General features: G+C 53.3%; 1 protein-coding gene across 3 annotated transcripts; it reads left to right on the top strand.

Moving 5' to 3' along the window:
• The first annotated feature begins 3,316 nt into the window (after positions 1-3,316).
• MOB3C (MOB kinase activator 3C) lies at positions 3,317-12,601 on the top strand. Of its 3 annotated transcripts, none has more exons than XM_011969784.1 (4): positions 3,317-3,548; positions 6,860-7,327; positions 10,133-10,335; positions 10,654-12,601. In XM_011969784.1, the coding sequence occupies exons 2-4, from the start codon at positions 6,910-6,912 to the stop codon at positions 10,681-10,683; spliced, it is 651 nt and encodes a 216-aa protein (XP_011825174.1). In that variant the 5' UTR covers positions 3,317-3,548; positions 6,860-6,909; the 3' UTR covers positions 10,684-12,601. The 3 variants fall into 3 exon arrangements, with proteins under 3 accessions (XP_011825174.1, XP_011825173.1, XP_011825175.1); XM_011969783.1 differs by having other exon boundaries at positions 10,133-10,345; positions 10,669-12,601; XM_011969785.1 differs by lacking the exon at positions 3,317-3,548 and adding an exon at positions 5,103-5,266.
• Positions 12,602-12,842: the final 241 nt, after the last annotated feature.

Below are 12,842 nucleotides of genomic sequence, written 5' to 3'. Positions count from 1 at the left end.
GGGCCAGGATGGAAAATCCAGGATAGATGAGCCTGCCTCCTGGGCAGGGAGGGGCAGAAGCTGAAATGGAAACTCTTTCTTGGGAGAGAGTGAGGAGAGGGTGGGCCCCATCAGGCTATAGTAGCTGCCAGACATCTGGTAAGGTGAACTGAGGGTGCAGTAGCTCATTGTGTGGGGCAGGGAGGGAGGGGGAACTTTCTTGGCATAGGAAGGGCTGCGGAGTCCCCAGGAAGTGGCCACTCTGTATCAGTGGAGTCACTGGATACAGGCCTCCAGTGGGAAGGCACAGGAAGCTGGTTCTGATACGGTACTTGGAGTGGTACTTGGTGTGGCTAGAAGATGCTTTCATGGTACAGGTGTAGAAACTGAGGCCCAGAGAGGGGCAAGGGCTTTCCCAAAGGCACACAGCAGGCAGACACCACCCTGCTGCCACTCAGAGTTCCCACTGCAAGGGGGGCCTGTGCCCAGGCTGAGTAGTGGAAAAGGTCACGTCCTATCGTAGGTCCTCACTGGCTCCGCCAAGCTTCAGAGATGAGCCTTGTTTAAACTCTTCTGGAGCCATTTATCATACTCAGGACACAGTGGCAGGGAACAGAGCCTGTCTTGTGTAGGTCTCCAGTGCTGTAGGGTTACAGTGTGCCATCAGAGAGGGCAAAACCATCCCAAGGCCACACAGCGAAATTATGGTAAAGCCAGGACACTGTTCTCCAAGGTCTGGGTCTTTTCAGCCCCAGCAGAGCCTCCTAGGAGAACTAGTCTCTCTAACCAGGACTGAGAAGGGCAGGAAGAGGGTACAGGTAGTTGAGAGATCTGGGCTTTCTGGCTTCCCCCAACCCTTCCACCTGCCTCCCATCCCACAGACACCCAGGGACTCTGAGGATGAGCTGGGAACTTCTGATATTCCTTCAAAATGGATCATTTCTATTTCCCACAGTGTAAGGTTCTGTGCTGTTCACTCTTCACCAGAAAAACTCCTCCCTATCCTATAAAACCCAGCTCAGAAGTCCAGAAAATGACCCTGCACAAAGCCACAGAGGAAGTCACATCAAATTCCGAAGAATCTTCCAGACCATGATCTCTGACCACAATGCAATATAATTAGAACTCAACAAGAAAAACATAAACCTCCCATAGGCTAAGAAACTGAAAAACACACTTTGAAATCATTCAAGAGTTAAAGAGGAAATTACATTGAAATTTATGAACTATTTAGAACTGAATGATAAGGAAAACACAAGCAGTTTCCAAATCATTTCCCCTGTGAAGCCGGCCCTGACCCCACATGGTTCCTCAGATGGCTCTCCACCCTCCACCCATTTCTACGCCCTAGGAGTCTGACATCTACAGGCTGCAGCAACAGGTTCCCTTGTTCTTAGCTTCTGGGAGGATTCAGCTAGTGGGGGAAACCTGGCCAGAGATCAGAGGGAGGGAGAGAGGGAGGAGAGTGAGGTCTCTTACTTGCCCCCCGCCCTTCCCTATATGATTGCTGTGGGCTGGGTATACCCCTCCACCTTAGGCCACAGCTGCCCCCTCCTCAGAGCTCCCACTTTCACCACTCCTTTCCTGCACTCCTGCAGCCTAGGGTTGACAGCCTCTGCTCTTGTGAGTCCTTTGGTGATACACTGTCTGTGTGGTTTCCCTACACCTTGACCATACCTGTAAATAATGTCTTTGTTAAACATACGCGTTCTGGGTGTTCTATGTACTTCCAGCAAATACCCCTACTCTTACAAAGTCCATTAGTCCACAACCACATTCTCACCTCTGGGTGACTGAGCTCTGACCTTGTGTATCTCTCTGTGTTGTCCCCTCTACTGACCTGTCAGCACCTGAGGTCAGCAACCAGGTCAGCTTCATCACCCAATCCCCTGATCTGATATGAGTGGAGAGTTATACTTAATAAAAGATATTGATTAGGATATCAAATAAATAAAGCAGCATATTTTAATTTGCTCCATAAGCAAGTGTTTGTTTATAGGGGATTCAGGGCAGAGAGTTAAGAGTCAGACAACAGAGAACTTTAGACTGGGGCAAAAATTGGTGCTCAACAAAAGAACATATCCACAGTTCTATGAGCTGGGATTCTTTTTTTACTTTTATTTTAGGTTCAAGGGTACATGTGTAGGTTTGTTATATAAGTAAACTCTGTGTCATGGGGATTTGGTGTACAGATAATTTCATCACCCAGGTAAGCAGCATAGTACCTGATGGGTATTTTTGTCTCATCCTCCCTCCTCCCGCCCTCCCCCCAAGCAGGCCCCAGTGTCTGCGGTTCCCCTCCTAGTATCCACGTAGTCTCATTGTTTAGCTCCTACTTATAAGTGAGAATATGCAGTATTTGGTTTTCTATTCCTGTGTTAGTCTGCTTAGGATAATGGCCTCCAGCTCCAGCCCATGTTGCTGCAAAGGATATGATCTGGGTTAAGGATCTAGCGTGTTCTCATGTCATCCAGCAAACAGAAGGTCCAGACACAAGGAGTGTCCAGTGTGCCATAGTAAATGCCCACCTGTGGCCTCCAGCTCTCCCCTACCCCTCCAGAGTGGCTTTTACAGCTAAGCTCTCTGCTTTGGTCTTCCTACCCTAGAAGGCCTCCAATCTTCCCTCCCATCCCAGACAGAGCAGCCAACTGGTCCCTGGGCCTGGGGGCCACAGTGTGCACTGAATGCTGGTGGGATATCTCTCTGTCTTCGAAGGAACCCAGGTGATAGGGAGAGCAGATCGGATCTTGAGTGGTTTGGATTTAGTCGGAAGGAAGGAGGGAGAGAAGGTATTCTAAAATGGAAGGGCTGGGATAAAGGTCTGGAGGTAAGAAATGGGGTGACTCTGGGTGAGGAGCAAGGAGAATCAGCCCAGCCTGAGCCAGGCCCCCTCCCTGGTGAGGAGATGCAGTTTGTGATTTGAGGCTCTTCTGGGCCTGTCCCTCAGGGGTGAAGGACTCAGCTCATGATTCCCAAGGCGTTCATTCATTCCTTCACTCAATCATTTATTCATTCATCCATCAAGTGGGTTTTGAGTTCCTGCTATGTGCCAGGAGCTGAGGATATGAGAGTGGATAGGACAGTCCTGATCCCTTATCGGGTCCCGGGACAAGTGTGACGCAGACGATTCTAGGAGGGCAAAGAAACCACCCTCATCTAGCAGCTCTTGTTTCTGCTCCAGAAGAAGCCGAGTTTTTCCCCATTTTACCGTCTGGGAACCTGAAGCTGCCTCCTTGGTGGAGGTCCAAGGAAGCACTGAGGGGGCGGGCAGCTCAGTCCTTTGTCCAGGGGGAAGCTGGGAGCCCGATATGGACTTTCCGGGAGGGTGGGGGCGAGTGCGTCTGTGTACTGGGGTGGAGGGGAGTCCCCTTTCTCCGCCCCTCCCCGCCCCGTGGCCGCGGCGTGGCGGGCCCGGGGCGGAGCTGGCGTCACCCGGGCAGGAGGGCGGCCGCAGCCGGCAGGACAGGCAGACGGACAGGCTGACAGGCGAGAGAACAGGCACTGCGGGACCGGCAAGGGAAGGGCGACCCTGTGGCTGGGAATGTGACCCCGCGGCCAGAGGAGGACCCGTGAGTGTGCGCCGTGCCCCTGCGGCCTCGCCGCGCACCCCGCCCGCCTGGCTTCCACTTTCATTTCTTCGGCTGTCCTGGCGTGGCACGGTCTGGAGGAGAGTCCCGCCCGAAGGCAGACTGGCCGCTGTCTTGGGGCTGGGGTCCGAAGCTCAGAGCTTCGAAAGTTGGGGTGGGGTTGGAGGGGGCGGTACGGGGCAGAGGGGAGGGGTTGGGGGGCGTGTTTTCGGGGAGCGGAAATGTCAGGCGGGCTCCTCTGGGTCCTACGACCTGCCTGGCCCTAGGAGCTGGTTTGGGGGTGCAGGGAAGCCGGGGGTGGGCGTGGGTGGCTGCGCGCCCCAAGGAGAGCGTGGAGTCTTCGCCTCTACTTTTTCTCTTCGATTTCTGTCCTGAAGAGCGTCCCAGGCTGGATTCTGGGTTCAAACTGCGGCCATCCTCTGGCCCAGGCCCAAGGAGTGGTAGATGTAGCCTAGCAGGGAGCTAAATATCAGAAACAGGGAGGGTCACCCTGCTGTCTTCATCTGAGAAGCCCAGATCCCCACCCAGGGAATGAGCAAGCCACTGCCACTCCAGGAGTGAAAGGATAGCCAGCACTGGGAAATGGGGGCTAGGAGGGGGAACAGCAATGGTTCAGGGAGGGACAGAGGTTCTGTGACAGAAACTCAGTGAGGGCATGGGGGTGGAGAGTGAAGGGAGTTAACCCTGTGGCTAGAAGAGTACCTGCCTTGCACCCACCCCCTGAGCTTACGTTTTCCTGGAAAGAGACCCAGGCCTTGAAGTTCCACGGGAGTAAGGTGGAACTCTAGCTCACTGGTCAGGACATCCCAGTTGCTGTACGGAGTCAGTGTGTTGGGGACAGGAAGCACGTTGGGCTGTTTGGTGGAGAAGATGCTTCCACTGTCCCTCCACTCCCCTCCTCTTCTCTGCACCAGACCATTGATAAGCCAGTGCAGGAAAATGGTGTTTTACCCTTGGTCATGATCTGAGCACCACCTCGTCTCAGTTCCCAATTCTGCTTGAAACTTGCTGTGTGAACACAGGCTCCTCAAGTCCTATTTTTAGGCCTCAGTTTCCTCATCTTGGCCTCAGTTTTCCCATGTGTACAAGTGAGCTGGGCCAGTTGATCTATCAGGGCTATTTTAACTCTAAGATTCTAGTCTAAGCTTTCCTTCAAGCCTGAACACTGACTTTGTGCCAGGCCTTTTCCTAAGCTGGGGCTGGGTTGGGGATGGAGTGGAGACTGCAATGACCAAAAGCAGCCTCTACCCAAGGAGAAGGAGATCTGAGTTCAGGAGAGGAGGCTGTGGGAGGAGGTAGCAGCCAATCTGAGGATGTGTGGTCAGGCAGGTGGAGGTATAAGAAAACATGCAGAAGCAAGAGAGTGGGGGCGTGTTCGGGAATCAGGAAGAAACCCAGGGTGGTTGGTGTGGGGAGGTGGGAAGTGGGGCAGGAAAGGTAAGACAAGATGCTGAATGCCAAGGTGGGGGCCTATTTCTAACTGTCATAAAGGGGGTCATGCAATGTGGGGAGCCCAGGAGCCCTGCCTAATTGCAATGTGAGGGATTGGGGAAGCACTTGTCCCAAGCAGAGTTTAAAATGGAGATGGCAAGTGAAGCGCAGAAATCTCCTCTTTGCTCAGGAAACTGGGGTCCCACCCTGGGGACTTCTTTGGGTGAGAAGTTGAAGAGTCAGGATGGATGAGATGACCTTTCACATCTGTGAGTTTTTTTCAAGAGAACAAGTTCCTGCTGAATGGCCTGTTTCTACCCTCCAAGCTGCTCTCATTTTACCAGACTGCCCCCATCCTGGCCTGCCTTTGTGGGTTCAAGGAAGGACCTTTGTCTCAAACATCTCCCCAGCTAGTTTGACTTCTTGCCAGAATATCCCTCCCGCAATATGTGCCTTCCCTTTGCTTTTACCCAATTGTCACCTGGTTCCCACCCTCCCTTCCCCAATCCTGTCCCAGGGTTACCAGAGATGTGAGAAAGGACAGTGCTCCAGCATCAGTCAGAGGTCAAGCCCAGGCTTTGGCCATAAGCAAGCCTCAGAGTAGGGCTAAAGGCTAGAGTCAGGGCTCACACTTGCCAGAGCCTAGGTCAGAGGTCAGCCTGGAAAAAGAAGGCAATTCTTAGCTTATACTCAGCCTTAGTGCTCAGTCTAGGGGCAGGGTGAGTGCTTAGTTTGTGGCTAAATTCTAGTTTTGGTAGGTACATGGGTCTGCATTTCCCAGTAGCTCACACACTCATAGGTGAGATGAGATGACTCAGGTCTTAGAAACCTAGCTATAGCAGAGTGACCCAGGACCTGGATGGGCCAAATCCATGGTGATACAGGGGTCACCCAGTAAGCCAATGGTAGAGCTGCGACTAGAACCCAGGACTCCTGCCTCTGAGCCTAGGGCCCTGATCACTGTCTCCCGAAGTCTGTTCTGAATCTGGGATCCTTAAATTCTAGGAGGCAAAGCAAATTTGCCTGAGCTCTACATGGGCCCTCCTGGATGAATCTGACTATACTCTTCTACCTCCCAGTGCCAGGCACATAGTAGTTGCTCTAGGAATGTCTACTGAGTGTCAGGTGCAAGGGGAGGGGCCAGTGGCTTGTTCAGAATTGGGGCCGGAGGAGGCTGGCTTGGGGGAAGGATCTCCAGCTGTTGTCAGAGGAAGCGATGCCCTCATTGATCTGCCGCCCTCCCCCTTCTCCAGTGCTTGCAGCCACACTCAGAAGCCGCCCAGCTGGCAGCCGGAGGGCCCTTTCCTCTTTCAGGGTGAAAAAAAAGGAAAGGACATTTTTGGTAGAGAAGTTCCCTGCTGCTCCCTGGGAATCCCCGGTGGCCGGATGGACTACGGGATATCCCAGAGGAAGCCGAAAGCCATCCCCCACCCCCTCCACCCTGCCCCCAGCACAATGCTGTGAGGCTCTCCCACGCTGCACCAGCTGGCCAAGGGGGCTCCTAGAGGTCATCTCATCCAAGCCCCTGTCTGCTGGTGGGCCTGCAGGGAGCCTCTGCTACCTCTGTCGTGACTCACAGCAAGTCCGAGGGGCACCTGTTCAGAGCCCAGGCCCAGCTCTGCAATGAAAGCAGAAAAGAGACAAACGAGATGGGAGGTCTGTGGGGCTTAGCAAGGGGGACAAATGTAGCCTGGAAAGAGGGCGGGGCACTGGACCTAGGGGTTGAGGATTTAGATTCCCAGGCAGGGGATGCAGAGGTTGAGCAAAGTCTGAGAGGTGACAGGGAAATGATGAATTGGGAAGTCAGACTCCAGATGATAAGGCCCTGACTGCCAGCTCCCCCATGCCCTTGTCCCTGGCAGGGTATCCTCAGGTCTGAGCCCCTGGATAGCAGCCCCAGGCCCAGCTGGCCATGGCCCTGTGCCTGAAGCAGGTGTTCGCCAAGGACAAGACGTTCCGGCCGCGGAAGCGCTTTGAGCCGGGCACACAGCGCTTTGAGCTGTACAAGAAGGCACAGGCCTCTCTCAAGTCGGGCCTGGACCTGCGCAGTGTGGTGAGGCTGCCACCCGGGGAGAACATCGACGACTGGATCGCTGTGCATGTGGTGGACTTCTTCAACCGCATCAACCTCATCTACGGTACCATGGCCGAGCGCTGCAGTGAGACCAGCTGCCCGGTCATGGCCGGTGGGCCCCGCTACGAGTACCGCTGGCAAGATGAGCGCCAGTACCGGCGGCCGGCCAAGCTCTCTGCGCCGCGCTATATGGCATTGCTCATGGACTGGATCGAAGGCCTCATCAACGACGAAGAGGTCTTTCCCACGCGTGTTGGTGAGCGTCACCTGGTGGGGAGGGAGCCACTGGGAGCCTATTCCACAGATGAGGATTTGGTTTGATATAGACACTCTGTGCAGGGTTGGGGGATGATTTTCATCCCCATTTTGTGGAAGAGGAAAGCGAGGTTGAAACAGGTTAAAAGTGTCTTGCTCAAGGTCAAGCATTTGACTAGGACTTCCTGACTCCCAATCTGGGGCCTTTCTTTTCCTTTCCTTCCTTTCCTTCCTTCCTTTCTTCTTTTCTTCTCTTTCTTCTTTTCTGAAATGGAGTTTCACTCTTTCGCCCAGTGGTGTGATCTCAGCTTACTGCAACCTCTGCCCCCACCTCCCCCTCAACCGGGGTTCAAGCAATTCTGCTGCCTCAGCCTTCTGAGTAGCTGGGATTACAGGCACCCACCACCACGCCTGGATAATTTTTGTATTTTTAGTAGAAACAGGGTTTCACCGTCTTGGCCAGGCTGATCTCGAACGCCAGACCTCAGGTGATCCACCCACTTCAGAGGGCTCTTCTTTTCTAAAGCATAAGTGGTCCCACCAAAGACCACTCTGGCAAGACCACAGATGCTATGATTCTCAGAACCTTCCAGAACAGGTGCCCCGAGGTCATAGCTGATCTGACCTCCAGCCTCCCGGGGTTCCCTCTGACTCCTGGCCTCAGGAAAAGGAGGGAGTTGGTGGTTGGGTGGACCCTGATGGTATCATCACCTCAGATTGGGGCTCTGAGGGCAGAATTTTCCCTTGCCAGGCACAGGCTGTGGGGCCTTTTCTTATCTCAGCTGGGCAGCCTGGGTGGGTGACGGTAGGGAGGGGAGATGAGTGATGTCACCCAGGCACTGCTTACCCACCCAAAGGCAGCAGGAGGGGGCTGTTGGTCCAGGAGCTGAGCAGGCATGACACTGTGTTCATCACACCGGCCCCACCTGTAGCCTGGCCCAGCCCCAACCTGGAGCTCATCTCCACAGAGGCTGTGTGGCTCAGCGGTGGGTGGGGCAGGGTGGTCAAGCCCTGAGGGGAGAAGTCTGAATGCTGAAGGAAGCTGGGCTCTGAGTCACAATTCAGTGCCCACGGCTCCTCCCCGGCCAGTGACCTGCCATTTCCTGCGCTGTCATGCCTGACAGTGAGCACCTTCATTTTACATAGGAGGAAACTGAGGCTACTGAGGGAAAGTGCACTGAACTGGGAGGAATTCCGAACTGGGGCTCAGGTCCATGGGAGCTCAGGACCCCAAGTCTAGATGGGCAGGATATGTCTGAGCGATCTGGGCTGGGCTGGAGGGTCTCAGAGGGAGGGAAGGCTCGACCCCACCTGGGAACGGTGAGGAAGAGGAGGGGGTCTACGGAGCTGGGGGGACCTGAATGTAGGTAGACTCATATTCCCTGCCGGCCATACCTCCCTGGGCCTGTGGGACTCCAGGTGTAGATGCCTAAAACCCTGGGTGACTGCCACACAGAGAAGAGGGCATAAGCCACCAAGATCTCTGCCTTGAGCAGGGGGGACTATGCAGAAACGGGGCCTTTCTTATGGGTCCCATATCTGTGAGGGTCGCTGCAGTGCGGTGCAAAGAGGGTTTGAATCCTGTCTCCATTCTGCACTGATTAATAGTTATGTGGCCTTGGGCTAGCAGCTTCACCTTGATAAGCACTTCGGTTTTATCATATCTAAAATGACAAGCGGACACATAAGGCTAATTGTTCTAAGGATTAGAGCTAAAGGTGTGAAGGACCCAGCACAGGACCTGGCTCATAAATGGAAGGTTCTCCGTGTTGAATATTTGAAGGAATGAAGGCTGTCTGAACTAATTCTTGCAGAATTCATCATTTCCAGGATTGGGGGTCTGAGGACTTCTGTGTGAATGTTGAAAAGAGGAGGGACACGGGGTGGGGCTAGAGAGGGAGGTCAGGATGAGATCATGAAAGGCCTTGAGCAGCATCCTGCTGGGAAGTTAGGACTTAATCCTGAAGACCCAGAGATTTTTTTAAATGGATCCAGTTGTTGAACTCTCCTTGGACGTGTGTACCAGAGTGTGATGTGAGCATCTCTGCAATTGCACATATTTCTGGGGAGAGTTTAGGTCGTAACTTTTATCATAGTCTAAGAAGGGTTGGTCAGTGACCCCCACAAGTTTGCAAAGCCCTGCTTTAGGTGATGGGAAAATGTGGGAGATGATGTATATTCCAGCAGGGGAGAGCCACAGTCAGATTTGTGCTTCATTAAAAAGAAAAGTATGGCCAGGCACCGTGGTTCTTGCCTGTAATCCCAGCATTTAGGAGGCCGAGGCAGGTGGATCACTTGAGGTCAGGAGTTCCAGACCAGCCTGACCAACATGGAGAAATCCTGTCTCCACTAAAGATGGAAAATTAGCTGGGCATGATGGCACATGCCTGTAATCCCAGCTACTTGGGAGGCTGAGGCAAGATAATAGCTTGAAACCGGAAGGTAGAGGTTGTAGTGAGCTGAGATCGCGCCATTGCACTTCAGCCTGAGCAAGAGGGAAACTCCATCAGAAAGAAAGAGAGAAAGAGAGGAAGGAAGGAAAGAAGGAAGGGAGGGAGGGAGGGAGGGAGGGAGGGGGAAGGAAGAGAAGAAGGGAAGAAGGGAAAGAAAAAGAGAAAGAAAAGAAAGGAAAAGAAAAAAAGTGTGGGAGAAAGTCAAACCACTCCCTATTTCCCAAAGGGAAGTGTACTAAGAAGTATGCTGGGGAAAAAGCCATCCTGGTTGCCTGTGTGTGGGAGGGAAAAGTTGAACAGAGCTTTGGCACCAGGATACTGATCCCCTTCTTCTGCCCTCCCCTGCCCTCTAGGAGTTCCCTTCCCTAAGAACTTCCAGCAGGTCTGCACCAAGATCCTGACCCGCCTCTTCCGAGTCTTTGTCCATGTCTACATCCACCACTTCGATAGCATCCTCAGCATGGGGGCAGAGGCGCACGTCAACACCTGCTACAAGCACTTCTATTACTTCATCCGCGAGTTCAGTCTGGTGGACCAGCGGGAGCTGGAGCCACTGGTGAGGCCAAGCCCTACCACCCTCCCCTACCAAGGCTAGCCTCTGAGTTTTCATGTCCAAAAGCTGCCTGCTTTAAGTAATTCCAATGCCCAAGTAGATAAATTAGGGAAGGCAATTCATTTAACTGTGAATTATCTACTTCAATAGAGAATTCTTTCAAGTGTCGGTTTACAAACCCAGATCTGCAGCCTAAGAGTTGGGGTTGCTGGGGGAACGGGCCAGGCTCAGACAGAAGAGCAGCTAGGCCCTATGGTTTGGGAAGGGATTGCCTAGTAGGCTGAGCTCTGACTGACCCTTCCCTACCTTGTGTCTCTACAGAGGGAGATGACAGAGCGGATCTGCCACTGAGCCCAGGTCTGGACTTTTTTGGCCATCAGATGGACAATCTGAACACAGGATGGCTGGCAGAGGGGACCCCCAGGAGCCTGAAGGAATCTGAAGGCACTGGAACCACTCCACACACCCAAAGCCTCTGGACTTCTGGTTCTCAGGAGTCTGCCTACCTGTCGCCCTGGCCGCTTGTGGATGGAGAAGGGGAGAGCATCTAGGCGGGCAAACAGAAGGGAAGTGGAGTTAAACCTCTGGCATGAAGTGTGGGAGTAGGGTAGGCTAGGGGGTTTCTTCTATGACACTTGACCCTTCCATGCTGGTTCCCAAGCCTATTGGAGGAATGTGGGTGTGGCCAAGGTGATGGCAAGAAAGGTGCAAGAGAGTGAGCAGTCTGCCTGTGAGTGAGCACAGATGCCGGGGTGTGTGCGTGTGTGATTTTCACTGTGGGATGTGTCTGTGAGAGCTAGCTGCCTTACCCCTCCTTGGCACATAATAGGCCTTCCATAAATGTTGGATGGATGGATAAATAGATTGGGACCATCAGACCATGGGACCATCAGACCACGGACACTGTAGGAGTGATGACAGCTCAGCGTCCCCACTCAGTATATCTGACCATGTGACTAAGTGCCCAAAATGTGGTTGTAGATGTTGCTCTACATTCAAACCTTCCAGGCTACATTCTTCCATCAGCATGAGTCCTGGAGAGCTAGGGGAAGGTAGGAAGACGAGCCTTGCCTTGAGTTCCTAAACCCTGACCCACCACAGCCACAGGCTCTGATTCTCTTACCCACAGATGCCCATGAGCTGACATTATACTCATCCCTCTGCCTCCAAGAAGGCCTATATTATAGGTAGCCTGGGGGTTGGAGATGATCCCTCAAGTACACAAAGGTCCCCTGGCCCTTCATCTGGGAATCATATACTCCAGTCTAGCTCCCAGAATCTACAGACCTGGCTCCTGGGATCTGAAGCCCAGCACAGAATAATCCCCCAGTCCAAGGAGCTTGTGGAACTTCAGCTGGGAACTTTGGAGTCTTCTCTTCCATCCCAGGACATTGAGGATATAGTTGGTGAATGGACTCTTCCAGGTATGGAGATCCTCCATCCTAAAACTACCTGCCTCCTTCCCAGCCATCCCTCAGGCATTCCGGACAGTTGGATCTCAGAGCACAGCTATCCACAGGGAGACTGGGATGTTCATTCAGCACTCCATTACTCAGTACCTCCATACCCAGCACTATGCTCAGACCCACAGGTGGGGAAACTGAGGCAGGAACCGGGATCTGCCCTCCCAGAGCCTCCACTCTGGGAGGCCAGAATGAAAGCCAGAAGGGACCTGAGAATCATCCAGTCTCATGTCTCAATGTACATACGAGGAAACTGAAGCCAGGAGAAGAAGAGGGAGAAACTGTCCAAGGCCTCACAGGGAGGCGTTCACAGAGCTGGAGAAACCAGGGATCCTGACCCATCTATTGCTACACAGAGATGCACATGGAAAGAGGGTTTAACAGACCTTCTCTAGGACATAACTGTTTCTGCTTTGAGCAATAATTTCTAACCTGATGCCAACATGCCCCACTGCCCTTGGGTTGGCTGGGGTTGTTTCCTGAGCCAAGCATCCAATATCATGCCCCACTAAATGGCCTAGAAGCTGCCTGCACTTTGGGGAAACAGATGGAGCTCTTGGGGCCAGCCAGCTGGGCCTGGGACTTCTGCCTCTGCCGCCTCCCGAGTGGCCCGGCAGCTTTGCCGGAGCTGTGGAGCGAGGGTAGTAGGAGCTTTCCCCAGAGTGCTGTGACTTGCATGATGGATTCTAGGCTGCGGCAAGGGCTGATTTCTGGGTTGGGGGGAGGGTGGGAAAATGTATTTTTATGAAACAGAGGGAAGACTTTATTGTTGTTATTTTTGGTAAAATAAAAGGCAAACTAAAGCAGCCACTGGTGGGAAGCGGTGATCTGGGTGCCACATGGCTCTTGGCAGACCATGGAAGGAACTGAGCCAGAATGGGGCTGGGAAGGCTTTTTGTCCTGAGATACTGGACCATGTGGAGGGCTGGCTGGTGTGGTCATGTCTGGCCCAGCTCTCTAGGGTGGGGACACCAAGATTCTCCTGGGGCTCTGGGAATTCTAGACCAGGCTAGACTGGGACACTGGGGGTGGAGAAGGTTGGCCCTT

Source organism: Mandrillus leucophaeus, unplaced genomic scaffold (genome assembly GCF_000951045.1).
Source record: "Mandrillus leucophaeus isolate KB7577 unplaced genomic scaffold, Mleu.le_1.0 Scaffold902, whole genome shotgun sequence".
In the NCBI taxonomy this organism is placed as follows: domain Eukaryota; kingdom Metazoa; phylum Chordata; class Mammalia; order Primates; family Cercopithecidae; genus Mandrillus; species Mandrillus leucophaeus.
This window is presented reverse-complemented; position numbering and strand designations above follow the sequence as displayed.